At 35.6% G+C, this 26,581-nt stretch overlaps 1 protein-coding gene across 1 annotated transcript in view; it reads left to right on the forward strand.

Annotated features, from left to right (window-relative positions):
- Positions 1–26,581, forward strand: part of lrp1bb (low density lipoprotein receptor-related protein 1Bb) — a 359,341-nt gene that overhangs the window by 302,122 nt on the left and 30,638 nt on the right. The window contains exons 58-82 of the mRNA XM_067410627.1: positions 943–1,124; positions 1,301–1,500; positions 1,759–1,947; positions 2,112–2,260; positions 2,371–2,464; positions 3,844–3,960; positions 4,476–4,595; positions 5,760–5,879; positions 9,115–9,231; positions 10,561–10,667; positions 10,939–11,071; positions 11,874–11,980; positions 14,242–14,374; positions 14,857–14,979; positions 15,317–15,439; positions 15,746–15,886; positions 16,132–16,266; positions 17,453–17,572; positions 17,941–18,182; positions 19,623–19,846; positions 21,437–21,543; positions 22,417–22,533; positions 22,671–22,844; positions 24,871–24,996; positions 25,282–25,446. Coding sequence (XP_067266728.1) covers positions 943–1,124; positions 1,301–1,500; positions 1,759–1,947; positions 2,112–2,260; positions 2,371–2,464; positions 3,844–3,960; positions 4,476–4,595; positions 5,760–5,879; positions 9,115–9,231; positions 10,561–10,667; positions 10,939–11,071; positions 11,874–11,980; positions 14,242–14,374; positions 14,857–14,979; positions 15,317–15,439; positions 15,746–15,886; positions 16,132–16,266; positions 17,453–17,572; positions 17,941–18,182; positions 19,623–19,846; positions 21,437–21,543; positions 22,417–22,533; positions 22,671–22,844; positions 24,871–24,996; positions 25,282–25,446 — 3,565 coding nt within the window. The remainder of the gene's footprint in view (positions 1–942; positions 1,125–1,300; positions 1,501–1,758; positions 1,948–2,111; positions 2,261–2,370; positions 2,465–3,843; positions 3,961–4,475; positions 4,596–5,759; positions 5,880–9,114; positions 9,232–10,560; positions 10,668–10,938; positions 11,072–11,873; positions 11,981–14,241; positions 14,375–14,856; positions 14,980–15,316; positions 15,440–15,745; positions 15,887–16,131; positions 16,267–17,452; positions 17,573–17,940; positions 18,183–19,622; positions 19,847–21,436; positions 21,544–22,416; positions 22,534–22,670; positions 22,845–24,870; positions 24,997–25,281; positions 25,447–26,581) is intronic.

The following is a 26,581-nucleotide window of genomic DNA, read 5'->3' on the forward strand; positions in this document are numbered from 1 at the left end:
AAAATTTTTCAAGCTCAGCTTTGCTGAAATTACTGCTGAAGGGGCGGTCTTGTCAATTGGCATGACTACATATGCCCTGTCAGATGACGATGATAGAGAAGATCTCAAAGCATGTAATTTCTTGCCAGTGACAGATTGCAAACTTCTCCATTTTAACAGCAAAGTTTGTGTTTAATAAGTATGCAATGGAATAATAGCATCATGTGCTATACCAATCAGATATCAGAATAACCCAGTAAAATGAATAATTTATCCAGAAATTATGTATTCATCTTCATTCTAAACCCAAATAACTTGCTTTCTTCTGTGGAACACAAAAGGAGGATTTTGAAGAATGTTCTTGTCTGCTCTTTTCCATGCAATTGGAAAAGAGGCTTTTGGGAACCAGATCATTATGATTTAAGAACGAAACATTCCATAAATGATACAAAGGTTCAATACAAGTCATCCATCTGGAACAAATCATTCTTTTAATTGGCATCTTTGAATCATTGTCCAGTTTACATTGGTCATAATTATTCATTCATGAATCAGATTGATCTGGTTCTCAAGTTCAATTCACTGATACATTTCAATATCTTACTTACACAAAGCTGACTTCAGAGGACTTAAAATATAGTGCATCGAATGGACTACTTTTATGGTGATTTGCATTCTGTTTTGAAGCTTGAAATCATGAAAGTCCCTCTTCATTGTAACTATGAAAAAGAAAAATCAGTTACTCAAAATTTCTACTTTTGTGTTTCACCAACAAAAGAAAGTCATACAGGTTGGAAACAACATTAGATTGAGTAAATAATGACATCATTTTATTTAACTCTAAAGACCTTTTTTCTTGTTTTCTTAACACCAACACTCCCATAATACTGCTTGCTCATTACAGAGATATTATGTGATAAGATTATAGTGACTGATCTGAATACCACTTGCTTGCTTTATTAGATTGTTCACCGAACCGCTGTGCCAAGCGCACTGGCTGTCGACTGGATTGGAAAGAACTTGTACTGGTGTGACGTGGAGAGAAAGACACTGGAAGTGTCCAAATCCAACGGTTTATACCCCACCATCTTAGTGAGCTCTGGCCTGAAGAACCCCACAGACCTGGCTCTGGATGCTCAAACCGGGTACAAATGCTTCCTTTTCAAAAATAATTTCTACTTTTCACCATCAGTCCAGGGAGACTTGATTTTGTCACAAGAAAAAGAATGAATAGATATTCTCTGTTTAGAGAACAACTGTGATTAGATTGTGTCTCATGTTATATGAAGTTCATGAGTGAGGGTCACTCTCTGTCCCTCAGGTATGTGTTCTGGATTGACTGCTGTGAAAACCCTCACATCGGTCGAGTTGGCATGGACGGCCAAGGCCAAAGCGTTATTGTGAACAAAGAGATCTACAGCCCCTCAGCTCTAACCATTGACTACACAAACAAGAGAATCTACTGGGCTGATGATAATCACATCCTTTTTGCCAACATGGACGGTTCTCAGAGGCACCGGGGTACAAATTGAGTTGTAATTTTGTTCATTTTTCATGTGTTGGATTACTAGAAAATAACAAGGCAGACTTGAATAAAAGAAACTTCAATAAAGCCTTTTAACAGTATAATAATGCAAGGCCACAATCTCCTGTGTATATATAAGTATATTTCACTTGAGAATGTGATAGTTGTTGGATAATGATTTTATTAAATCACATATATATATTCTTTTATTGCATCTTTAATGATAGTGCATGGTATGATGCTCTCTACCTCAGTTCCTCATGACCACATCCAGGGTGTGATGGGGCTCACACTGTTCGAGGACTTCATTTATTGGACCGACGGGAAGTCCAAATCTCTCCGCCGAGCTCATAAGACCAACGGTGCTAATGCTGTTGAGCTCCTAAATTCATGGCAAGCCATTAAGTCTGTCATTGTCTACCACCCACTGCGCCAGCCTGAAGGTAGAGACTGTTTCAAATAAATATTATATTAATTTTAAACTTGGTTTTCCTAAAAATTAAAATCCTTTCATCATTATTTACTCACTCTTACACAGTTCTTGTCATTTACAACCATTACAATTCTACAGCTTTCTTACTATAATATTTCTATTCCCTTTTTATAGTCCCCAAACACCAATGTCAAGTGGCCAATGGAGGTTGTAGTCACTTGTGTTTACTCTCTCCTGGAGGAGGTCACAAGTGTGCCTGCCCAACTAACTTCTACTTGGCCGCCGATAATAAGACATGCCTGTCCAACTGCACAGCCAGCCAGGTCTGTATGCTTTGCCAGTCATTTACATATTTACCCATTAGTGGGAACTGTAAGGATTGTTCAACCCATAACTGATTAACCTTTTTCACTGTGGTGGACTATTTTTGCAGTTCCGCTGTGGAACGGATGAGTGCATCCCATTCTGGTGGAAATGCGATACAGTAGACGACTGTGGTGATGGGTCTGATGAGCCTGCGGATTGTCGTGAGTGTTTAGCTTCCAATGTTACCCAGCCTACACTGCCTGCACTGTTGTTTTTGTTTTGAACAGTCTGTAATATTCATGTGGTGGCGTAACCAGGGGTTTAAGAACAATCCAAAAAGTGCGTGGGGCATATTATAAATCTCATCAGCCTCTCTTTTCAAGTATGACTCTGTTTTATATGCCTAGTTGCCACGGTTACACTCATATGAGACCAGCTTAAAAACAAATCTTTCCAGAAACGTCAGCATTATTGTGTTTTTGTCATGCAGATTTAATAGGGAGGCCTACTTGTGACAACTATGATTATAAAAATTCAGGTTTTTGTCAGACAACTTTGTTTTGTTTTTGTTTTGTTTGTTTTTTTCTGCTGTTCATGGTAGATGACTTCCTGTAAGCTGCTCAGCGCTCTAACTTGGGTCATGAATATTAATTATTACATTATGTGATCTTGTGATTTGCTGAAAGGCAAAAGCTGGAAGATGAGCACAAGACATGTTGGATTACAGTTTATCGCTTGAATGTTTATTCAAAGCAACTTCTTGGCAGAGACTTCAGCTTAGTCTTAAAGTCAGCATAAAATAGTAATATTCACCTTATCTGTTTTCTAAATGCATGCTATTGATCTTATTGTGAACGATTCATCCATGTATACGTTTATTCATTTACTTTTTTTTTGACCCAGTGATTTTTAGTCAAAATGTCATACCTCAGTCTTTTGGTGAAACAACAGACTTCTTAATGGTTAATCATTTTGTCAGCATAAACCCTGCCCCTTTCTCACATTCAGGTCTGCCTCCATCTAATCAACAACCGATGGATAGAACCAAGTCCCTGCCCTACTTTTTCTTTTCGATAATCCGTTTCACACATATGTTTGTTGCCACTTCCGTTACATTGCAACTACACTATCACAAAACAAAATGCAATGGTTATTTTCCAAAACAAGTGAAGAAAACTTCACCCCCACCAGTTATAATGGCCTCTGAGTGTACCACACACCAGTGCTGTTAGATACAGTATGAAGTATTTCACAGCTTCACGCTAGCCTGACCTTTAAGTTGTGCGTAAGGATGAACACTTGTTCTTAAATTTTTGTTTCTCAGTGAGCTTGTTTTTAGATTCACTTTGTGGCTTGGTGAATTACTTGAGCAAACAGAAAATGACAGACTGCCGATGGCTGTTGTTAATAGGTGGAACCTCTGTTGTTCGATAAAGGGCAGGGGGCATTAAATATCGTAGAAGTGCTTTTAGAGAAATAATGGAATGTGGGTTGACTCACCCATTTCAGGCAACCTCACACACCTCGGATTTAAAACACACACCTATGCTCAAATTGCTTTGAATCCTCCGGAGTTCACTGTTAATCATCATTTTTGCAGCGGAATTCAAATGCCAGCCTGGGCGTTTTCAGTGTGGCACTGGCCTTTGTGCCTTACCTCCCTTCATCTGCGATGGAGAGAATGACTGCGGGGACAACTCAGATGAGGCCAACTGTGGTGAGCAGAATAATACATAATGTACGAAAGCTGTTCTTAAATGCCATGTTCTTATCGACAGATCCATTGCTTTTTTCTCTGTGTGAGACTATCGGGACTCCCTTGTAGAATTCGGTTCCTGTGAAGTATGTGGCATGCACGAGCAAGAAAAATCTGCCTGGAATTTTCATCAGCAGCAAATCTTCTTTAGCACAGCTGTCTCTGAATGTTCAATTATACAGACTCTTGCTGCAATCAAACGATCAATATCCACTTTAGAAGTATTAGAAAAGAATACAGGGTGTTTTGTCATTTTACGATGGTAATCGGGATGTATTGGACCAACATTGATTTAAGATTCAAGACGTTTAGTGCATTTAATTCAAATTATATTGTTCCTCTTTCATCTCAGTTGTATTCTTATTGCATTTTGAAGCAACTAAATTTGACCAGAATATGGATGATTGTGCTGCATTGATCCAGCATGATGATGTATCTAACAGTTTTTCTCACTTTAATGTCTCGCCCATTTGCAGATACATACATCTGTCTGTCAGGACAGTTCAAGTGCACCAGAAAGCAGAAGTGTATACCATTAAATCTTCGTTGCAATGGACAGGATGACTGTGGGGATGGCGAGGATGAGACAGACTGTCGTAAGAAACACCATGACACTTTCTGCTCCCTTCATTAAACATTTAACAATAATGGGCCTCATTCTCATAAACTAAAGGGTGTTGTGACAGAATTGTCTGCCAAATTTGGCGTTTCCCCTGTGACTTTAATGATCCAGACTGACAAATCTCAAATGTGGCTTTTATCCCACCACATGAGTTGGCTGTTTGGGAGCTAAAAGGATAGCCAGGTTATTAGGTATATGGAGAGAAAAGGCCCTTTCCTGGGAAAGGTATCAAGCGAGTCAGCGAGAAAGTCACCTGGGGTGAAAATGTGCATTAACTTTTAGAAAATCAATTTCTTTAGTGCTTTTTCAACTCAAAATTTTGTCATTTTTGTCATTTTCTTTCTGAACAGTCAAGGGTATTTCCACCACATCTTATTTGGCAATTACTGTGGTGGAAATAAAGTTTTAAACTTTATATGTGTACTTTTGCCAGCTTGATAACCAAATACACTCATTTTTGATCAAAAGTAGTAGCAAATTTGTTGTTCCATTAGTGAAAAAATTGTTGGTCAAAGTCTAAGGGAACAGAGGTAATTTGTCTAAAAATTGATTTAAGCCATAACTATTTTAACATAATAAATATTAAAGTGGTTTATGTGTAAGAATTTTTTTTTGTTTGTTTTTTTGTAGTCTATTGATATCCCGCCCAACATCTTTGACAATAAAAGTCTATTAAAGACATTTGAAAAGTAGCAAAAATCTACGATGATGGCATGCATGATAAAATGCCTTTACAAGGATTTTAATTTGACCATCATACAACAAAAAAAGAAAAAAATATATCTTTTAGTCATAGTAAAAATAAATAAATATCCCCTGCAACATAAGATTACATGCATTTGAAGAAACACTATATAATCACTCCACAATTGCCCTTTCTACTCCCAGCCTTAACTAACATTTCTAGGCTGTCATTTCCTCCATTCTTGGGCAGTAATAGCAGAAGACCTTGTCATACGTAAAGAAAGTGAAGATGTCACTTACATTATTCCTTTTTATTGAATCACGGTCATATGTATAAATGACCTTTACAAGTACAATAAGTTTTGTATGTTTTTTTCCCCCTCAAACTCCTACAATAGCTTTTCACTGGCCTTGTAAATATCCTGCTATATTTTTCTCTGTCTTAATGTTCCAGCTGAGAGCACATGTTCTCCAGACCAGTTCCAGTGCAAGGCTACGATGCATTGCATCTCAAAGCTCTGGGTGTGCGACGAGGACCCGGACTGTGCTGACGGCTCTGACGAGGCCAATTGTGGTGAGTGAGCCACAGTTATTCACAAATCAGAGCCTCGGTCAGCCACACGCGCAGACCCGTCTGAAAGTCTGATTGGGGCTAATGTCAATTCTGTGTGCTCCCGCAGTCTTCTCTCTCTCTGATGAAGTGAGGCCAACTTTAATCATGAGCCACTCTGCTTTTATTAGCTGTGGCTTGTAACAATTCCCCTGGGCCTGTTTTGTTGCCTGAATGCCTGATTTAGTTTGACAGTGGCACATCAGCGGTGGCCTCACATATTGCATTCTTCCTCGGCTATGTGTTCCAGACATTTAAAGTGCCAATGCACCAGCAAAACAATTTCTGAGGGTTCGCTGGACGTAATTTGCTCAGAATAATTTCCTGTATTCTATACTGAACGAGCGAGCTGTGTACCTCATTGTTTTAGTACCACTCATTTGATCTATACTGAAAATATTGAGATATACTTCAGAGGTTCACCTAGATGTCTCTATATGCAACTACCTTCTATGACAGAATCCTAGTTGAATTGTAACCTCATAAATGACAGATTTGGAACACTCTACATAGGCTGCAGCAACTCCGGGCTGCATACAAATATCATTCATCACGTGAAACATGCTTCACTCACGGTTGATTTCAATAGAGTTTTCCCATAGCATGTTACTAAGCTTAGAACATGATACTCTAATAAACACAAAAATAGTTTGCAGATTTATTTTCTTACTTTTAAAAAATACATTACAAAAGTTCAAAATTTTGGGGTCTGTGATATTTTTTGAAATAATCATTTTATGCACACCAAGGCTGCATTCATTTTATTAAAAATACAGTTAAAACAGTAATACTGTGAAATATTATTACAATTTAAAATAACTATTTTCTATTTTAATATATTTTAAAATGTAAATTATTCCTCTGATGACAAAGCTGAATTTTCAGTCTTCAGTGTCACATCCTTCAGAAATCATTCTAATATGTTTATTTGGTGCTCAAGAAACATTTCTTATTATTATCAGTGTTGAAAAGAGTTGTGCTGCTTTATGTTTTTGTAAAACCAGTAATACATTTTTTTTCAGGATTCTTTGATGAATAGAAAATGAAAAGGAACAGCATTTAAAAAAAAAAAAAAACTAAATAAAAATATTTTTACAGAAATTAACTGTAAAAATAAAATAAAACTTACTGACCATACATGGTAGTGAAGTCTTCAATGAAATTATTAAAAAATGTGTTTTTTCTATAAAATTCTTTTACTTCAGTGTAATAAAATAATTGCAGTTATTTTTGAGAATACAGAAAGAAAATAATATCATCTGATTTGTTGAATGTAAAATCATTTCATTAAACATACAGTACAGTATCTCTAATATCATTCCCAAAGTGCACCTACACCTTAACAATAAGTTTTGTTAAGGGGAAAAGATAAAAGTGTCTTTTTGGAACATGCCTTAAAAATGCTGCCTACTGTTTTTAGTCAGCTCACTAGGTTTTGGATCAGAGCCATAGTCTTTTGAACAGCATTAATGATTCATCAGAAGATTCCTTCAACAAAAAACCTAACTATCAAACTCCAACATCATTGTAGATAATATATATATTTTTTTACATTGTGGATATGACCTCTAAGTAGATGTTTTATAAGTAATTAATTGCTTAATTTATGGTGTATATATAACACTGTGACACATCCCAGCAGGGATGATGTGAACATGGCTTTCCCATACTGGCCAACAAAAGAAATTAAATCAATATCTAAGCTGTTGCAGGGGGGAAAAATTGCATTGTCAGAATTTGATTGAGAAAATTGGTTTTATTGCATAGGCTGAAGAATCTTATGTTGTTATGGATTATCTGTAACTCAGAGAAAAATCCCCCAAATGAGTGACACACCAGTGGAACAGTGGAGGGGTCACTTTGTAATTGAGGTGTGACGGCTCCTCTGGTGTCTCCATTGATTTTCCAGACGTGACACACTTTATCTACATCGGACTGCAAGTAATTATAGATCTTAATCTTTGCAATTGATGTCAAATAGTACCATTAACATAACAGGGTAGCTTTATTGATACTTTGCAGCTCACTTTTTGTAACTGTGGGAATAAAAAATAAGTGGAAATGCATGTAGATTTAAAAGATCAATGAGTAAATTCTGCCTTTACATGAATATGCAGTGGCTTCTACAGTATGACATTCATCAGTGTTTGTGAAAGACAATTATTATACTGTTGTTGTAACTAAGAAACATCTCCTATACTGTCAAACAATTAGCAGGTGCCAGTATCTCTAGATATTCCTTTAGAAGCGTTCTATTGTTGTAATAAAAAGCAGCATGCCTGTGCCACATTAGAGAACATTTAAACAGAAGAATCTGTCAAGGGAGATATTCCAGGATTCTTCTTTATTATTTCACAATAATGAAAACCGGCAAGTATTGCAGTTGGCTTCTCTTTGCCTGTGTTCATGGAAAAAAAAACAAAAAAACATGTAGCTCGATCTACTGTAACCAAAGTTTTGATCTGATGATGTGATCCTCCGGTGTGTTTATTAAAGTCACCATCAAATCAAAATTCACAATTCTTATTTTTTATGGAATATTGTGATATTTATTATAAATAATTTATTGTTCACACACACACACACACACACATATATATATATATATATATATATATATATATATATATATATATATATATATATAATTTATTTTTATTTTTTTATTCATAGCAAACCAACCATGATCCAACGATCCATTCCTAATGGACACAATCAAGTCCCACCCTACATTTTTTCTTGTTTGAGAAGCCATTCACCCGGATATACTTCACAGTAGGGAAGAAAAGACTATCGCAGAATCTGTTATGCTGACTTTAACAGTCCTTCTTGGCTCTAGGACCTCAAAAAAGTTCTTAGGTTATATAACATAAACATTACACATACTCTGAAAAAGGTGGAATGAGCTCTTTCAGAAATGTTCATTGCAGATTATGCACAGGTGACAAACTGTTTGATGTTACGTGTCAAGTGTTCAGGTTGTTCAGGGATGGAAGATATCGGCACCACAGTCAGGTATCTCATCTTATGGTACGTTAGCCTCTTGAGTGTGGGCATGTTTTGAACTTAGTGTCAGATCCGGGCCCAAGAACCCTGAGGAAATTATGATTACGTGTCGAAATGCGGTAACACTGCATTAATATTCATGCACTTTTGAAGCCATTTTCATCTGTGTGTTTGTTTGTGTCTGATGAAAAAGATGAAAAGACCTGCGGACCTCATGAATTTCGCTGTGAGAATAACAACTGCATCCCGGACCACTGGAGATGTGACAGCCAGAATGACTGTGGAGACAACTCTGATGAGGAGCACTGCAGTGAGTCGCTCTCATCTCTCTAAGCACAATAAAGCTTTTTCCACACTTGTGTTTGTACTAAATTGTTTTAACTGTCAAAAAACATTGTGTGGGATCTTCAGAGGCCAGTTTCACAGACTATTTGAAGATTTCTTGCTTTCTGTCTGTTTATTTACCATTTGTCTGTTTGGTTCTGATCTTGCCCACATTGCCAAAAAGAAAGATCAGCTATTTAAGTGTTTTATGCCATGTTATTGTGTTTACTTATGTTTCAACCCCATATGTTCTTTCCATACAACTACTGTTTATTGTTATCATGGGCTGTCAAACTTCAAAAAGGACAAAAACAGCCTATGCAACTTGACAGCACATGGTAACTAGAAACTGTTGTGTGGATGAGATGTACAGTATGTGAATGTGCTCTAAAAAAGAGCACATTCTTTTGCTTCCAAAATTAAATGGCTGTTTTTATCGTCAAAATTTGCTGAAGCAAATTATTAAAATAATATCTGGAGAATACTTACTTTTTTAAAAATTAGAAGTTTAAAATGATGGTAACACTTTACTTAAAGCCTTTATATATAATGCATTATAAAAGTATTTTAATACATTAATTATGCCTTGTAATGCACCTTATAATGCACTGTATGGTCTCATGAATACTTATCCATTTATTGAACACAATTTTAATGCATTAAAAAAAACATCACAAACAAGCAATTTAAAATGTAACAAGGAATCTGCAATCTGCATTTTTACTTTGGTTACAATTATATATGAAAAGATATAATGCATTATAATATGCATTATGAATAATGCATTATACATACATAAAGTGTTACCAAAATTTGTAGATGCATTTTTTTCTTCTTACTTTTAAAATAACTATTAAGAAATACATGCATATGAGGTTAACAACGTGTTTGAATACATAATGAGCACGTATAATGTCCAAGACGCCTTCGCTTTGATGGCCCTTTTTCGTACTTTATGTTGTTAAATCAACAACCAATTTCAAACAGTTTATATTAACAGGTTTTTCTAACCACCCAACATGTTTTGCTAGCCATTACAGCCTGTGGACTCTCTTCGAGAACAGCCCTTTTATACGTTCTAATTGCTGATTAGTCTGCAAATAGCTCCTTTTAGGTTCTTGGCAAACTTGGAAAACAGATGGTACAATGCCAATTCATGTCTAAGTGCAAGGCCACTTTGGCGGTTTTGATTTGCTCTTGTTGCCTCTCTGCTGTCTTCTGCTAAGTTGCACTTCAGTTTTCGGTGTGGGTGACAAGGGCACAGTCAGGGTAGCTGTGCATCTCTAGCTGTCTTATTGTGATTTCATCTCTGCAGAGCCTGTGACCTGTAATCATAAGGATTTTGCCTGTGCCAATGGGGACTGTATCTCAGCACGCTTCCGTTGCGATGGTGACTATGACTGCGCTGATAATTCAGATGAGGTCAGTGAATGCTAGATGTCATTCAAGGACTGCACAGCAGTTGTCCTATATTCCCAAACATTCCCTTCTAGCCATTCATTTCAAAGCTGTTAAATCTCGATTTTCATACAGCATTTGTCCTCATATTCTTATGGCTTTTCATCATATTTTTTAAATTTGATTCACAAAAGACTCTCTCTCCCTTATTATTATCAATAAACAGCCCAAAAATAATAAAAAGAAGTGTGAGATGACACTGAACTGAATGCGTCCTTGCTTTGTGCTTTTGCAGAAGGATTGTGAGACTCATTGTGCAGAGGATCAGTTTCAATGCCACAACAATCTCTGCATCTCACGTAAATGGTTGTGCGATGGCCAGGAAGACTGTAAGACAGGGGAAGATGAGAGAAATTGCCTCGGAACAGGTAACTTTATCACATTTTGGGGTCTTTACAGCTGAGGCGTATCGTTTCTGCACCACTAGCATCACCAACAGTTGCAAACACAATTCTTTCCCTAAATATTCCCCCTGTCAAACACATAGTCCTAACCCAAACTCACACCAGTGGTCATATACTGTAGCTGTACAGAGCATACTTGTAAGTCTGCTTTTCGTATGAATAAACCTACATATTATTTGCTAATAGTTGTCTCTGCACATTAACCTGGGATGGGAGGAACTGAGAACATTAAACATTTCAGATTTAAATGTTTTATGATTACATTGTCTGATAAGTTCTGATGCTGTAGCTCACTTTTGTCTTTCAAAAGTTTGTGGATAATAAACACAAGTGACTTAGTCAGCTCTGTAGTGTGTTTACTCCTTGGTTAAATTTTGATTTAACCTAAGAACTAAATAAGAAGCCTCAATATTTTATTATGTGCATATTTTCTGTAAAGCTGCTTTGAAAGTGTTATACAAATAAACTTGAAATGGATTAAACTGTGAAGTGTCCCATTCCATTTCCAAAATCTTATTTTTCTGCACATTAATCAGAATATTTTAATAAAAAAATAAAAAAAATGCAACATTTTATAATAGTATTTTTATTTTTGAGGTAAAGCTCACTAAAGCCATGCAACTGATTTTAGTATCAACAACATAAAAACAATGGGAGACAGTTTACCCACTGTCACATCTTACCCCACTCTTCCTGTACATGTCAGTTGTGAATGTATCTGTTTTTTTTTTTTTTGTTTTTTTTTTACTCATAATCTATTTTGCAGTGCTTCCCTCCTGCTCTCTAAATGAGTATGTGTGCGCCAGTGGAGGTTGTGTGTCTGCCAGCCTGAGGTGTGATGGACATGACAACTGTCTGGACAGTTCTGATGAGGTCAGTCCTCTAGCAAGACCCTCTCACCCTTACATTAAACGCTCCTCTCTCAGAAACTGTGCACAAGTGCAATAGTGAAGCAAAAACAGAGGGAAATACAAGTAGATATTTTGGATACACCTTTGAGGAAGATACTACTATCCCCTATAAAAAAACTCTCTGGTGGAAAAAAACAGACAGGTTAAAGTGGACAAGCAGGTCAATCAGTTCAAGATAGATATATATATGACAAAGATTCTTTGTTTTGGCATAACATGCACAGATGAACTGTGCACAATAAACCCAGGAACATGTATTAAAGGGATCATATGATGCTATTTTAAAAAATGTTAAAAATTATTTTCTATAATTATATTCTATGTTAAAAAAAAAAAAATTGTAGCTCCTCTATTCCCAATCTATCTGAAACACTGATTTCTACAAAGCCACTCCTTACGAAAACCTCTCTGCTCTGATTGGCCAGCTGATCCAATGCATTGTGATTGGCCAAATAGTGTGTGTCAAAAATGTAACATCCCTTAACATAATCACGAGCTTCAGCTTCCAAGGCTTCTAAAGCATTTGTAAACACAGTTAATTATAATGACATCACTTTTATCCGATCAGGCCGAGCCCAAATCAGATTCTGACAATGTGGCTGATCAAACCGATCAATCGAAACCAACTTTGCTAGCACGACTTGAGCAGAACATTTCACAGTGGAAAGTAGTCTTTCGTATATAGCCTGCATTGTACTTCAAGGTTCAGGAAGCTGTCCTCTGTAAAATGACTGTACACAAGCAAACCTTTGGATTGTACTGCTCAGGAACAGCTTTATAAATAAATCGTAACCTCTGTTTAACCTTTGAAAGCAAAAGCAGTTTTGCTTTCGCATTCCAAACACGCAGCGTCTCCGCAACATGACGAGAACATTTCAATTCACCAAAACCTCGCCTTCTTTCTTTGCGTATGCCTTTGTGTGAGCATTATGCTAATATTTCAAACTGTGACATGGACCTTTGAGACAGTAATATCAATGTATTTTAGGCAGGTCTAGATCAGTGTTCTCTGTTAGATAGAAAAAATCATTTTGTGGGAGACTATGGCTACGTCTACACTAATCTGGATGGAGTTTTCGTCTAAAAACGCTCCGCGTCCACACTAACATTTTCAAACGTTTTCCAAAAGTTGCTCATCCACACTGAAACATATGAAAACACTTACACCCCCCTACTGCGCATGAGTAAAGCTTCGATCTGCGTCATTCCCGCTAGGCATTTATTTACTTTGAGGCAATGTCGAGGAAAGGCACAGAGTTTTTTAAATGGACCGACAGTGAGGTGGAGTTGTTGCTGCGAGTAACACAGGAGTATAAAGTGGCCAAAGACGTGTCTTGGCTGAATTGGTCATATGACTGCATCACATGACTAAAAATGCGTCATCATATTCAAAAGCCTCCGTTTTCATAGTCCACACTACGACGCGAAGACGGCGTTTTCAAGTTTATTCGCTTTGGAGAGCGTTTTCCAAAAGCTATGTTTTCGTTTACTTAAAACGCTGTCTCAGTGTGGACGGAAGGCCAAAACGGAGAGAAAAATATACGTTTTCAAACGAAAACGTATTAGTGTGGACATGGCCTATGAGCTTTGTAACTTTGCAGATTGTATACATGCACAAACAGATACATTAAAGGAAGAGGAAAACATCATATGACCACTTTAAGAAAGAAATTTTGATTTCATTGGTTCCCTACCTACCAGCTTTAACCAGGTTGACAGCGATGGTCTCACAAGCAGACCTCAGCCCTTCCATTTAATAAATCACCTAAACTAGCTACAGCTAAAGCTGATTTCAGCTGGATTTTTTATCAGTGTAGAACAGATGAAACATTGACAGTGTAACTGACGTGACACTCCACAGTGAAACTATTAATTAGGTTAATCAGATACATCAGTAATCAAAGGTTCAAAACCAAAGACATATATAGAACACTAGTACATTAATATAATATTAAAATACATTAGTTCAGAAGCTCATATTTGATGACCTTTTGTATCATACAAGCAATTAATAACATGAAGGCATATTGTTTTTATTAACTGTAAGATAAAAATGTGCAGATTGTGCACCATATTGTAAACATATATATTGTTTGATCATCTTGTATATTTGACTCATGTTCGACTCCATGGAAACAGAGACTTTCTGCACTTTCACAAGTACAGCAATCTCTTCCTCTTGAAAGTGAGTATTTTAGGCTTTTGCTGTTCTGCTCACACCAGATGGACTGTGTCAAGGAGTGCAAAGAAGATGAGTTTCTGTGCAAAAACCATGCTCACTGCATCCCCAAACGATGGCGCTGCGATGACGTGTTTGATTGCGTGGACCACAGCGATGAGGAAAACTGTGGTCATGGTATGAATATGTACATATTTATGGTCACACTTTAGCTTGGGCAACACATATTCACTATTAACAATGACTATGGCCTCATTAAACTCCTAATTTACAGCTTATAATAGTTAGTAAGGTAGTTGTTGTAGTGGTTAAGTATAGGTATGGGGTAGGATTAAAGGATGTAGAATATGGTCATGCAGAATAAGGCATTAATATGTGCTTTATAAGTACTAATAAACAGTCAATATGCTAGTACTATATAAGCTAATAAGCATTTAGTTAATAGTGGGAATTGGACCTCAAGCTAAAATGTTACCATATTTATAATACATTTATTATTATTATTATTATTTTTTTTTTTTATTAAAATATCATCTTTTCTGAGAAATTAAATAATTTAATTGTTTTGGACATGACCAAAGTGTTTATGTATGTGCTTGTTCAGCTTGTTTTTCTGCAAAATATCTTTTTTAAAAAACAGTTTAATGTTGTTTATTCAGATGCTTTCTTCTGTCGCCCCGATGAGTTCATCTGCAACAACACCCTGTGTAAGCTGCATGTGTGGGTGTGCGATGGTGAGGATGACTGCGGAGACAACTCTGATGAAGACCCCGAGATGTGTGGTAGGATATTCAACTCTCGCATTGGAATTATATGACCTACAGCAGTGCTTCTCACCTGCTGAACTTCCATTCGAGTTTTCTGATGTTAAACTCTGTCTGTATGTAGGGGTCACTGACTGCATTACCAATTAAATACACTACATGAGCAAAAGTATATCATTGATACTATTGATTCCAGGTTGCAACATATGGGTCAGTAGCTATGTTTCCATCCAAAGTTGCTAATTTAATTTGTTAATATAATGTTAATATAAATACTAGACAGTAAAAATTAGTCAGTAGCATTACAATGCAGAAAATTGGCACATACTGTAACATTTTGTTCTCATTTCTATAGCCAAACTACCTTGTCCTCCAGCAAGGCCATATCGCTGCAGAAATGACAGAGTGTGTCTACGGCTTGATCAAATCTGTAACAATGTGGATAACTGTGGGGACAACTCAGATGAAGATGAATGCGGTAGGCTTATTCACAAGTCTCTGATGATGCCTTTATCCTTACCAGAACAATAGGAAATCCATCTTTTGAGCCATACATTTTTTTTAATTAACAAATAAAGGGCCTAGTCTAAAATTTAGTGATTTTTTTTTTTTTTTTTTTTTTTTGGTGGCAGTTTCTGACGTCTTTCAGATACATACAGTACTCATTAATCACTCAAATGATCTTAGTAAGTAAATTTGATGGAAGTCACTTTGGGTGGTGCTGAATAAGATGTGTCAGCTGAAGTTTGTTTTTTTTCCTTATTTCCTATGGGGCCCAAACCAGAGACTGTATCAACTAGGCCCAAACCGTGCGGGAAGGCAGAGTTTACCTGTAGTAATCGTAAATGTATACCCGCACAGCTACAGTGCGACCTGTTTGATGACTGTGGAGATGGAGGATCAGATGAACAGGACTGCAAGGCTTGTATGTGTTTACCAAATCTCTCAGATTTAAGACAGTCTTGGTGGATTACATGGACACATGTTGTACATCTGGAATTGTCATTTGAAAATCATTCAGGCTTATCTTCCAAATGAGTTTTTTTTCTTGTGCGTATTTTATTTGTTGCCAATGACCAAGCATCAAAACACAAAAAAAATCCCATCATGCACTGGGATGGTGGGGTGCAAGTATAAAGTATGTCACTTCAAAGCTGTCTCTCATTCCAGCTTCAAATGGAGACATATGTGGAAAGAGGATGAATCCTTGTGGAGAGGATGCAGTGTGCAATCATACAAACACAAATGCAATTTGCCACTGCAAACCTGGCTTTCAGAGAAATCTCAGAAGCAGAAAGTGTGAAGGTACTGTCAGACTATCTTCCCTGATTCTGTTAGCGTTCAGAAAAATGATTCACTGCTTTATCTGAGGGGGGAAGTGGATTTAGACTTTCAATGTAAAGGTGTAGTGTGCAATTTCTGTGACATCAGCAGCACCAAAAAGAATTGCAATCAGTTTGTTTGAGTGATTCTGTGCTTAACAACATTAGCTGAACCAGGGTCAGAAATTAATGGGTTCAAAATGCCCCAGAAAATAAAACTGGAAAATCCCTGTAATGATGAATTCCTCTATTTTTGATATATCTGATATATCAACGTGATATATTTCCCAATATTTTGTGTTAAGCACTTTATCACATAAAATATGATATGATGTTTAAATTTATTGGTAACAGTCTATGTAATTAATTAGACTGAGGATTTATTTTAATAATTCAATATTTTATTTAAATGTATCAATTAATTTAATTGATTAATGTATTTCACATAAAAATATTACTCACTGTCACTGCAGAAAATATTACTCACTGTCACTGCAGAAAAGAAAAAGAAAATGTAAATATGCCTAATAAAAAACAATCCAGGGGGCAGATATAATACATATCTGACACTGGTTTAAACCAATGCCCCTAGTTTTGTACCCGTTAGTCCAAACATGGCAGATGGGAAATGTTTGTTTGAAAACATTTGTTTGAAATCATTACCTGTGGCAGTTTTGTTGGCTAGTGGTACATAAATTGCACACTTTTAGGTTCCAAGGTTTGGCTTTGAATCCTGTCCTGTCAATCCCTTTATCATTTAGAGGTTTTCTTACACATTTTTTGAGATTCAAAATTTTTCAGGGATCAAAAATGTATCAAGGATCAGTGTTTTCCTCTCTGTGTGGTAAAACTAAACCAGAGGCTAAAGTTAAGCTTAAGCTCCTGAAAATGCTTAACCTACGGAAAATGTTTTGCATTTAAAAGAACATTTCCAGTAAAAGGATTGTGCACTCACATATAGTGTTTTTGCTGGGAATAAAGATCAATGAGATGCAGTGAGCAGACCACATCTGACGTTTTATTTCCAAGCACTCAGCATGTGGAAGGAAAATTAAATAAAAAAATCCTTATGGTGAACATCACACAGTTTGCACAGCCTAAGAAGTCTTCCAAAAAGCGCTGTTCCTGGATAACTGTTTTTTGTTCTTTTTCTCTTTTTTTTTTTGCAGAAATCAATGAGTGCCTTAACTTTGGCGCTTGCTCTCACTATTGCACAAACACAAAAGGATCATACAAATGTACATGTGACAAAAATTATAAGGATATGAATGGTAGCTGCATAGCAAAAGGTAAGGATCTATATTTTCTATTGACTTGACCTTTGCCTTCACTGTGACATTTTATTTAGACTTTGAATCACTTATAAAATCTTTTCAAACATTAGCTCAGCAGGGCCTAGATATACATTTTAAAGCATTCAAAGTATAAGTATCATTTCTGTGGTACATTTTTACCATATATTGCCATACATACAACTATATATTGTCTTCTTGCTGTAAAGTATTGAGTATGAATTACTGATTATTGATTGATTAAAATGCATATTGCTGTGTTGAATGATTTATCTGCATCTGTAATTGTCAAACTGTTGTCTTAAACCCTAAATGGAATTTAGCCACTTTTCATTTTTTTTGCATATTAATAACTCAACGGGCAGGACCAGAAGATCGAGTGCTCTACATAGCTAATGACACTGAAATCCGAAGTTTTGTGTATCCATTTAACCAGAGCCATGGACACAAAGTACATGCTCGCATCGAGGAAAATGCCCGCATCATTGGGATGGATGCTCTGTATCACCAACAAAAGTTTATCTGGGCTACTCAGTTTAATCCCGGTGGACTTTTTTACAAAGATATCCTAAACAGGAGTCAAACTAAAACAAATGTTGGCATCATAGTAAGTATCATGAGTCTTGTGTGAAGCATACGTCATATTTTCTCAGGAAATCTCGTTTCAAACTCGTTTTTAATTTAATTGTTCTTCTAATTAATACAGTAATTCCACATCTCCTTAATATAATGACTGCAGACAAACAGCAAACAGTCTGCTTCTATGTTGGTATATGTTCTTTTCAATGAAATAGTCAGTACATAATTGATGTATTTTACCACTGTTTTATAAATACAGAGATTTCAGACAAGACATACAGTACAGTCCAAAAGTTTGGAACCACTAAGATTTTTAATGTTTTTAAAAGAAGTTTCGTCTGCTCACCGAGGCTAAATTTATTTAATTAAAAATACAGTAAAAACAGTAATATTGTGAAATATTATTACAATTTAAAATAACTGTTTTCTATTTGAATATATTTGACAAAGTAATTTATTCCTGTGATGGCAAAGCTGAATTTTCAGCATCATTACTGCAGTCTTCAGTGTCACATGATCCTTCAAAAATCATTCTAATATGCTGATCTGCTACTCAAGAAACATTTAATGTGTACAATTGTACAAAATATTCGTGTACAATATTTTTTTTCAGGATTATTTGATGAATAGAAAGTTCAAAAGAACAGTGTTTATCTGAAATCTAATCTTTTGTAACATTATAAATGTCTTTACTGCCACTTTTGATTGATTTAATGCATCCTTGTTGAATAAAAGTATTAATTTCTTTAATTTCTTTAAAAAAAAATAAAAATAAAAATTCTTACTGACCCCAAACTTTTGAACGTTAGTGTATAATGCTACAGAAGCTTTGTATTTCAGATAAATGCTGTTCTTTTGAACTTTCTATTCATCAAGGAATCCTGAAAAAAAAAAGTACACAACTGTTTTCAACATTGAAAATAATCATAAATGTTTATTGAGCAGCAAATCAGCATATTAGAATGATTTCTGAAGGATCATGTGACACTGAAGACTGGAGTAACGATGCTGAAAATTCAGCTTTGATCACAGGAATAAATTACTTTGTCAAATATATTTCAATAGTACACAGTTATTTTAAATTGTAATAATATTTCACATTATTACTGTTTTTTACTGTATTTTTAATTAAATAAATGTAGCGTTGGTGAGCAGACGAAACTTCTTTTAAAAACATTAAAAAATCTTAGTGGTTCCAAACTTTTGGACTGTACTGTATATTATATTTTGATCTTCCCTGTGATTAGTAAGTTTGGTTATATGAAATATCAGTACAAAATCATATTTTATTTTTGTCCAAACCTAGTATGACTTTGTCCATTATCAAAAGCAGATTCTGAAATTTTGATAAATGTTTATTTATGAATAACTTTTTCCTAAACATACCTTATCATATTCATAATCTTAAATATTCTGTGATGTCTTGGCCCACATGGGAATCACCTTCTTATCTGGGTGACTTTTGCAGTGCCCAGACTTCCGCAGACCCAGAGATGTGTCAGCTGACTGGGTGACTGGAAATATCTACTGGACAGACCACTCTAGGATGCACTGGTTCAGTTATTACACAGCTCACTGGACCAAGCTTAGATACTCTATTAATGTGGGGCAACTCAAGGGACCCAACTGCACCCGTCTGATAACTGACATTGCAGGAGAGCCTTATGCCATTACTGTCAATCCAGTAAAAGGGTAGGAGCATGTTTCAATACTATTTGGGCTCCATTTTCTGCATTTTTTTTTTTTTTTAAATATATGCAGTGGGTTTCAAAAGGCCCAGTGGAAATAAAGATGTTTAATAATTTGAAAACAAATAAATGTTATCATTTAAAAAAATATTTAGGATTCAGGTGCCTACTATAGAAACTTTGTATCTTAAGTCATGAGATAAGATCTGGCAAGTTAATTTAGGATTTTGCACAAATTCGTTTTACAGAAGCAAATCTTAACTTAATTCAGGATTCTTACAAAATCTCATCTTATCTTAAACACCTCTGTTGATACCAAGAAACCAACGACATGCAAGCAACTGCTGTGAAGTAAACACTAGAGATTAAAATGGAGAAACAAAATAGGTATGCTTTTAATTAAATTCTGCAGAAAGAGAAGTTTAGTTAAGCTTGGTAGAAAAGGCAAAGCCTATCACTGTATTTCATGGCAGTCTGTAAATATTTATCTGTGTTTTAGCGTCAAAGTGCAGCACATTTGGGTGATCAAAAAGTCTTTCCACCGTCAAACAATCAAACATCGCTGTTCTTCATCTTGTATCATTAACAAACGTGACGCCATTCTCAGGTGGCTATTGTTATGCAATTTTTACAGTTGGCTTTCATATAATTTGGAAGTTAGGACACCAGTGGGGCTGGTCCTCTCCTGACTTTAAAGTTAAAGTCCCTCTGTATCTTTGATCACCCAAATGACATAATAAAAAATAAATAAATAAATTCTTCATGCCTTAAAATAGTTTGAATGTAACTCTACACCCTCACCTCATTTAGTATACCTGGATCATTGAATATGTAAAATTAGCCCCGTCTCCACTCACTCACACCAGTTCAGAGATCCACTCGTTGACCAATCACACATTGACATGATTGGTTACAAGGTAGTTTGTGGCGTCAGAAACACCACCGATTTTAACATGTGTTTTTGAGAATGTCTGTGGTTCACTGCAGTTTAAAGGAGTAAATACAGTGGTGTTGACTTATGAATTTGCACATGGTTTGTCTTAAAGCATATTAAAAACACCACATAGACATGTAAACATCATTTAAAAACTTGATTTTCACCACAGGTGGACTTTTAAGTTTTTAGGATTTGTTATCAAGTTAGGATGCTTCTGTAATACCCTGTCAATTTGACTCCAGCAATTTAAGAAATGTCATTCTGTAATAGATTTTGTCCTAAATGAGGTTCTAACTGAAATTACCATGGTCACCAAAAAGATAAGATAAGATAAGTTCTAAAGTTAAAATCTTTCTGTAATATGCCCCTGAATTACTTCTAGGTCATTTATCAAATAAGCAAATGTGTTACACTGACTTGCTGTATATAAGCTGAAATACTGAGAAAAAACACCTGTAAGGTTAAAAATAATATATAAGAAGTAAAATTACCTTTGCTTAGTTGTATGAAACAAGGATATTAATATTGTTGTATATTGAAGTAGTACATTTTTATAATACTAATACATTTTTTAAATATTTTTTATAAAACATCAAATAATAAATAAAAAAATATATTTTTTAAATATTTATTAAATAAAGATTTGACCTGTTTCAGGATGATGTATTGGTCAGTAATAGGTGACCACTCACATATAGAGGAGAGTGCGATGGATGGCTCCATGCGTAGAGTACTTTTGGACAAGAACCTTCGGAGACCCACGGGTATGTTTCTGTAATTCTCAATGTGACGAGCATGTACTGTACTGTATTTCAACACTAACTCCTTCCTTTGAGTCCTCAGCTGTTTTTGTGTGAGTGTGATAAATGAGAGGTTGTTGTTTTGGTTCTTTCTAAAGGGACGAGGTCAAGGTCTGAATGCATTTGTGTAGGAGCGTGTTGGTCTCACATCCTGTTTCGGTACATCACAGCACTTTCTTCATTTCCGAGTTTGAGGGAATGTTTTAGATGCAATGCCTCTTGGTAAACCTGCAGGCGTGTTCCTCAGGGAAACACTAAGTACCGCTACATTTAACCATGGCCTCCTTTATAGGGGCCAATATTACGCCTCCAGTGCAGCTTTAGGAATCCATCATCTCTAGAAAAGGTACAAAAATGCAACATCCGAGTCTTTAATCAAAAGAGGAAATATAATGAGTCAAGCAATGCAAACTCAGAGAAATATGGGACAAACTTTTGCTGAGTTTATTTCAGGAAGAGCAGAAGGACACAGATCTGAAGTTTTTGTGCTGAATATGTCCACAATGAAGCAAGGATTTCTTAAAGGTTATTTAATTACATAAAAAGTTCAATTTAGCACCATATTGACCTAAACAGCAGGGTTCTGTTTACACCAATATATAATTTGAAGCTATTTAAAACCAGTCTTTCTACGGTCTCATGACCTAGATGAATGAAACTCTTCTTATATGTCGATATTTATTTATTTATTGGTCAGTAGTAACCTCTTCTCTTTTACTGGATTTTTTTTTTTTTTTTTTTTTTTGGTGAGCTGTTGCTTTTGTAATGTGTCCATGTTTAAGTGTGTAAAGTTTCTTAACATTCTGTACCATAACTCTTCCCGTTATTTATCTGTAGGGTTGGCGATTGATTACTTTAGCCAGCGCGTGTACTGGGCCGATGCCGAGCTCTCTGTCATTGGCAGTGTCCGCTTCGATGGCTCAGACCCATTGGTGGTAATCGATGGCAAGCAAGGTGAGAAGAACACTTGAAAGGGAATCTGATAGTATTTTGCTTTGTTCATGTATCTTATATCCCTGAAATTGTAGCATTGAATGGTTTTAAAATATTTGATTTGTCTAATCTCCTTGCTTCACTTCATGCTTGCACAGGAATATCACAACCGTACAGAATAGATATTTTTGAGGATTACATTTATGGAACAGGACTGAAAAATGAAGTGTTCAGAATACACAAATATGGGAAAAAGAACATTGAACCCCTCAATCTGGGTATTGAAAAAACAACAAATGTGCTGATCTCTCATCGTTTCAAGCAGCAGGATGGTGAGAGAGCATATTTTCTTTAAATGTTTTCTATTTAGTGCTTTTTCCTTTTTATTACCTTGGAGAGTGATGAAATTGTTCTGTTTTAAGAGTTATTTTTATGGATCCTAAAAGAATTTTTTATAGATTCAGACTTGCCGCTTTTATCAGGTTTTTGAAAGATAATTCTTTTGCAGTGTTTTGAAGGTCAGAGTGATATCCTTCAATAGTTATATGCACAGTATTTTGAGACTGTTATAGTATCCTGTAAATTGCCAGAGTTTTTGTTTATACAGCTACAATTTTTTGAAACAAAGAAATGCATGATTTCTTTTTTCTTTTCTTTTTTTTTTTACCTGAGGCAAACACATGGGGCCAGATTTACTAACCCTCTTTTGGCGTTAAAAAAATAACTGTCAGGATTTACAAAAGACACTAATTAGCACTGAAAAGGCATGGACTGAGTTGTTTTTGGAGCTGACCTTATTGCATATGCATTTGTAGGAGTTTCCCTTTCAGACGCAAAATTTATGAGAGGAGAGTATTTAAATGAATCGCGCAATGTGATTTACTAATGTTTACGCAAATCAATTTACTGGTATTTGCGCCATTATTTAACACCCAAAAAGCATGTCTTGTCCCGTTTTGCGACATGGCTGCAATTGTTGCTGCTAGGAGGAGAAACCGCAGAGAACAGAGAGCACGTTCTTTGGAATGCCACACAGTAAGAAGTTATCCGTATATTACACGTAACAAGTTGCGCCTGTGTCGACCCGCACCTGATGAGCATCAGCTCTGCTTTATGTTAATTATGTAAATTATTATGTATCATTATGTAAATGATTCGACTGCGTCTGTGTTCTTTAATTTGCGCATCAGCAGTAGATCATGCGCAAAACTTGCCAGTCCCATCGGCGCATTTGCGGAATGCGCTCTCACACTAATTTGCCCCATTTAGAAATTCTGGCACATGATTTCCTCATTAGTGTTCTGTGCACCTCATTGAGACAAATAACACTCTTCAAAAATTAGTACAGCTCACTACTGTAATGTAACACCCATTTAATTTGTCTCCCCTATGCGTTGCATTTGTGACCGCCACATGTGTCAGCTTTCTAATATGCTCTCTTCTCAGAAGCGGGCCGCCTCTGCTGTCGGTCTTGGTTGCTTTTTGTTATCTGGTTGTGTTAATGACCTCACAACCTCAAAAAAATCTTTCTGTTCTTGTGGGTTTGTAGTGAGGGGCAGCTGAGCCAGTCCCCACTGACTCATTAAAGTCAGAGATCTAGCCTGCTGGAGAGACTTCTGCACTGGCAGCAAAAGCTAAAAGTATAGGTTTGATGTCCTCAGCAAAACAATAAAGATTGATACAGATGTTCCCTTATACTGCCGACATCTTTGAGCAATGGCTTTCAAATCTGCGACTTTTGAGTTGCCAGTTTGATGAGATGCTTTGAGAAATTAAGTAAACTGAAACAAATTTAGATGACACTTTCTACAAATAGAGTACAAAATAGGACCTGAAATGTTTTTTTTTGTTTTGTTTTGTTTTGTTTTTTTCAGTAATTAGTCAGTGAAAGAAGGGTTAGCCTTCAGAATATGTTGATCATCAACCTCAATATTATTATAAGTAAATATTAAAATATTAAAATTTCTAAGGGGTTTTAGTTTTTTTTATTATTATTATTTTATATATATATATATATATATATATATATATATATATATATATATATATATATATATATATATATATATATAATAAAATAATAATAAAAAAACCTAAAACCCCCTAGAAATTTTAATATTTTAATATTTACTTATAATAAGTTTGTAATAGGAATAAATTTTTTTTTTTTTTTTGTAATAGATAAATTGATGTGTTAACAGGGTTGAATGCAATATGTGTGACGCAACTAATTATTTTTGGAGTCATTATTTTTAATTATTTAATTATAATGATTTTAAACTGAAGTTCAGCGATGATTCATCTAAATGTTATTGTACCTTCCAAGCTAAATGTAGGCTTTATCTTTTTTGTATTCAGTGGCCAATCCCTGTCTACGGATGACCTGCGAATTTATGTGCTTGCTCAATCCAACCGGGGCCAGCTGCACCTGTCCAGAGGGGAAGACCCTGGTCAATGGCTCTTGTATTGACCCTATTGTCTCAGGTCTGAAGCCTCACTTTACTGTAGGGCTGCTCACTGCTTTGTTCTTGGCTAAGCCTGCTGTTTTTGTTGTTGTTGTTGTTGTTGTTGTTGTTGTTGTTGTTGTTGTTGTTTTCATTTAGTTTTTTTGTTTTGTTTTGTTTTTTCATTTTGGGAGTCCGAAAGATTGAAATGAAAATTGAATGAAAAAAAAAAAAAAAAAAAATATATATATATATATATATATATATATATATATATATATATATATATATATATATATATAAAATTTATTTCAATGTGATAAAGGTGAGCTGTGCCGACCTGCCTGTGAGAATGGAGGACGTTGTATGGCCAATGAAAAAGGAGACTGGCGCTGTTACTGCTGGCCCAATTTCTCTGGGGAACGCTGCGAAATCAACCACTGTACAGATTACTGCTTAAACGGAGGCACGTGCACTGGCTCACCTCTCGGTAAGAAACTCTCTTACCTTTGTAGCTTTGTGTACATTTCAATACTTGACTGAATTAATTGCCTCAGTTTGAGATATGAAGTATTTTAATGGCCTTTTATTCATACATACCCAGCAATTTCATTGAGAGTTTTTCTAAATTATTTATTATTTTTAAGGAAGACATCGGTCACCAAAAATGTGTGACAGTGTGGGAGCTAGCAACAATAGTTATTATCTAAAATTATTCAAGACATCATTATGGTTTGTATGCTAATAACGTTTTAATAAGGTTTTTTTTTTTTTTTAAATCATGCGCTTTGGTCCCAAAAGTAGAAACTTCAAAAAGATTGCTGATGACAAAATCAGCAGTGTTTGTGTCTGAACCTCAATTAAAATTAGTAAAGAGTGTCATATTACAGCTTCATATATCATAATCAATCAAATGACTGATGAAGCATGCAAGAAAGCAATTATTCTCAACATCAGAATCTTCTGAAATTTGACACATTTCATAATTTTCTCTGGTGATTGTTAATGGCCAAGTGAGATGCAGTTATTATCATTAAAAGGAATATAGTTACTGACTGCTTTGCTCATAACTATAAATACAAATATTTATTTTGTTGAGGTCATGTAAATTCAAAACTCAACACCATTCATTGAATCTAAACAGAAAAACGGCTCATTCCACCTCAGCTTTCTGACCTATTGTGAAAACATTTCAGCACATGCACTACCATGGTTTGGAATGGTCACTCTGCATGTCCTTCTGAAGGATCTCAACACAGTTTATTTTTAACCAGGTGCCTGTGGACAGTTTAGTCTGATCTTAACAGTGTAGACACATTTTAGTACAGATTGTTTTTTGAGCCTGTCACAGGATAGATGGATAATAAATATACAGGGCCTGACATCAAACCTGCAGCTCACAATGCAGGTTGAACTAAAGTGCGGTATCGCATTTCATTTCATTTGTTTTAAAGGGGAAAAGTGGCCTAAATAATTTTTTTGATTTGTTACGACCCATGCCCGAGTTAACAGCTCGTTAAATAAAAAAACTCTAATAAGGGCATGGACCGCACACATGCAGGAGCCACAGACATCGGTAGTTAATTTTCAGGACAATAACTCGCCCTCGTTTAATTATAATACAA

The sequence above is a fragment of the Chanodichthys erythropterus genome, chromosome 14 (assembly GCF_024489055.1).
Source record: "Chanodichthys erythropterus isolate Z2021 chromosome 14, ASM2448905v1, whole genome shotgun sequence".
Classification (NCBI taxonomy): domain Eukaryota; kingdom Metazoa; phylum Chordata; class Actinopteri; order Cypriniformes; family Xenocyprididae; genus Chanodichthys; species Chanodichthys erythropterus.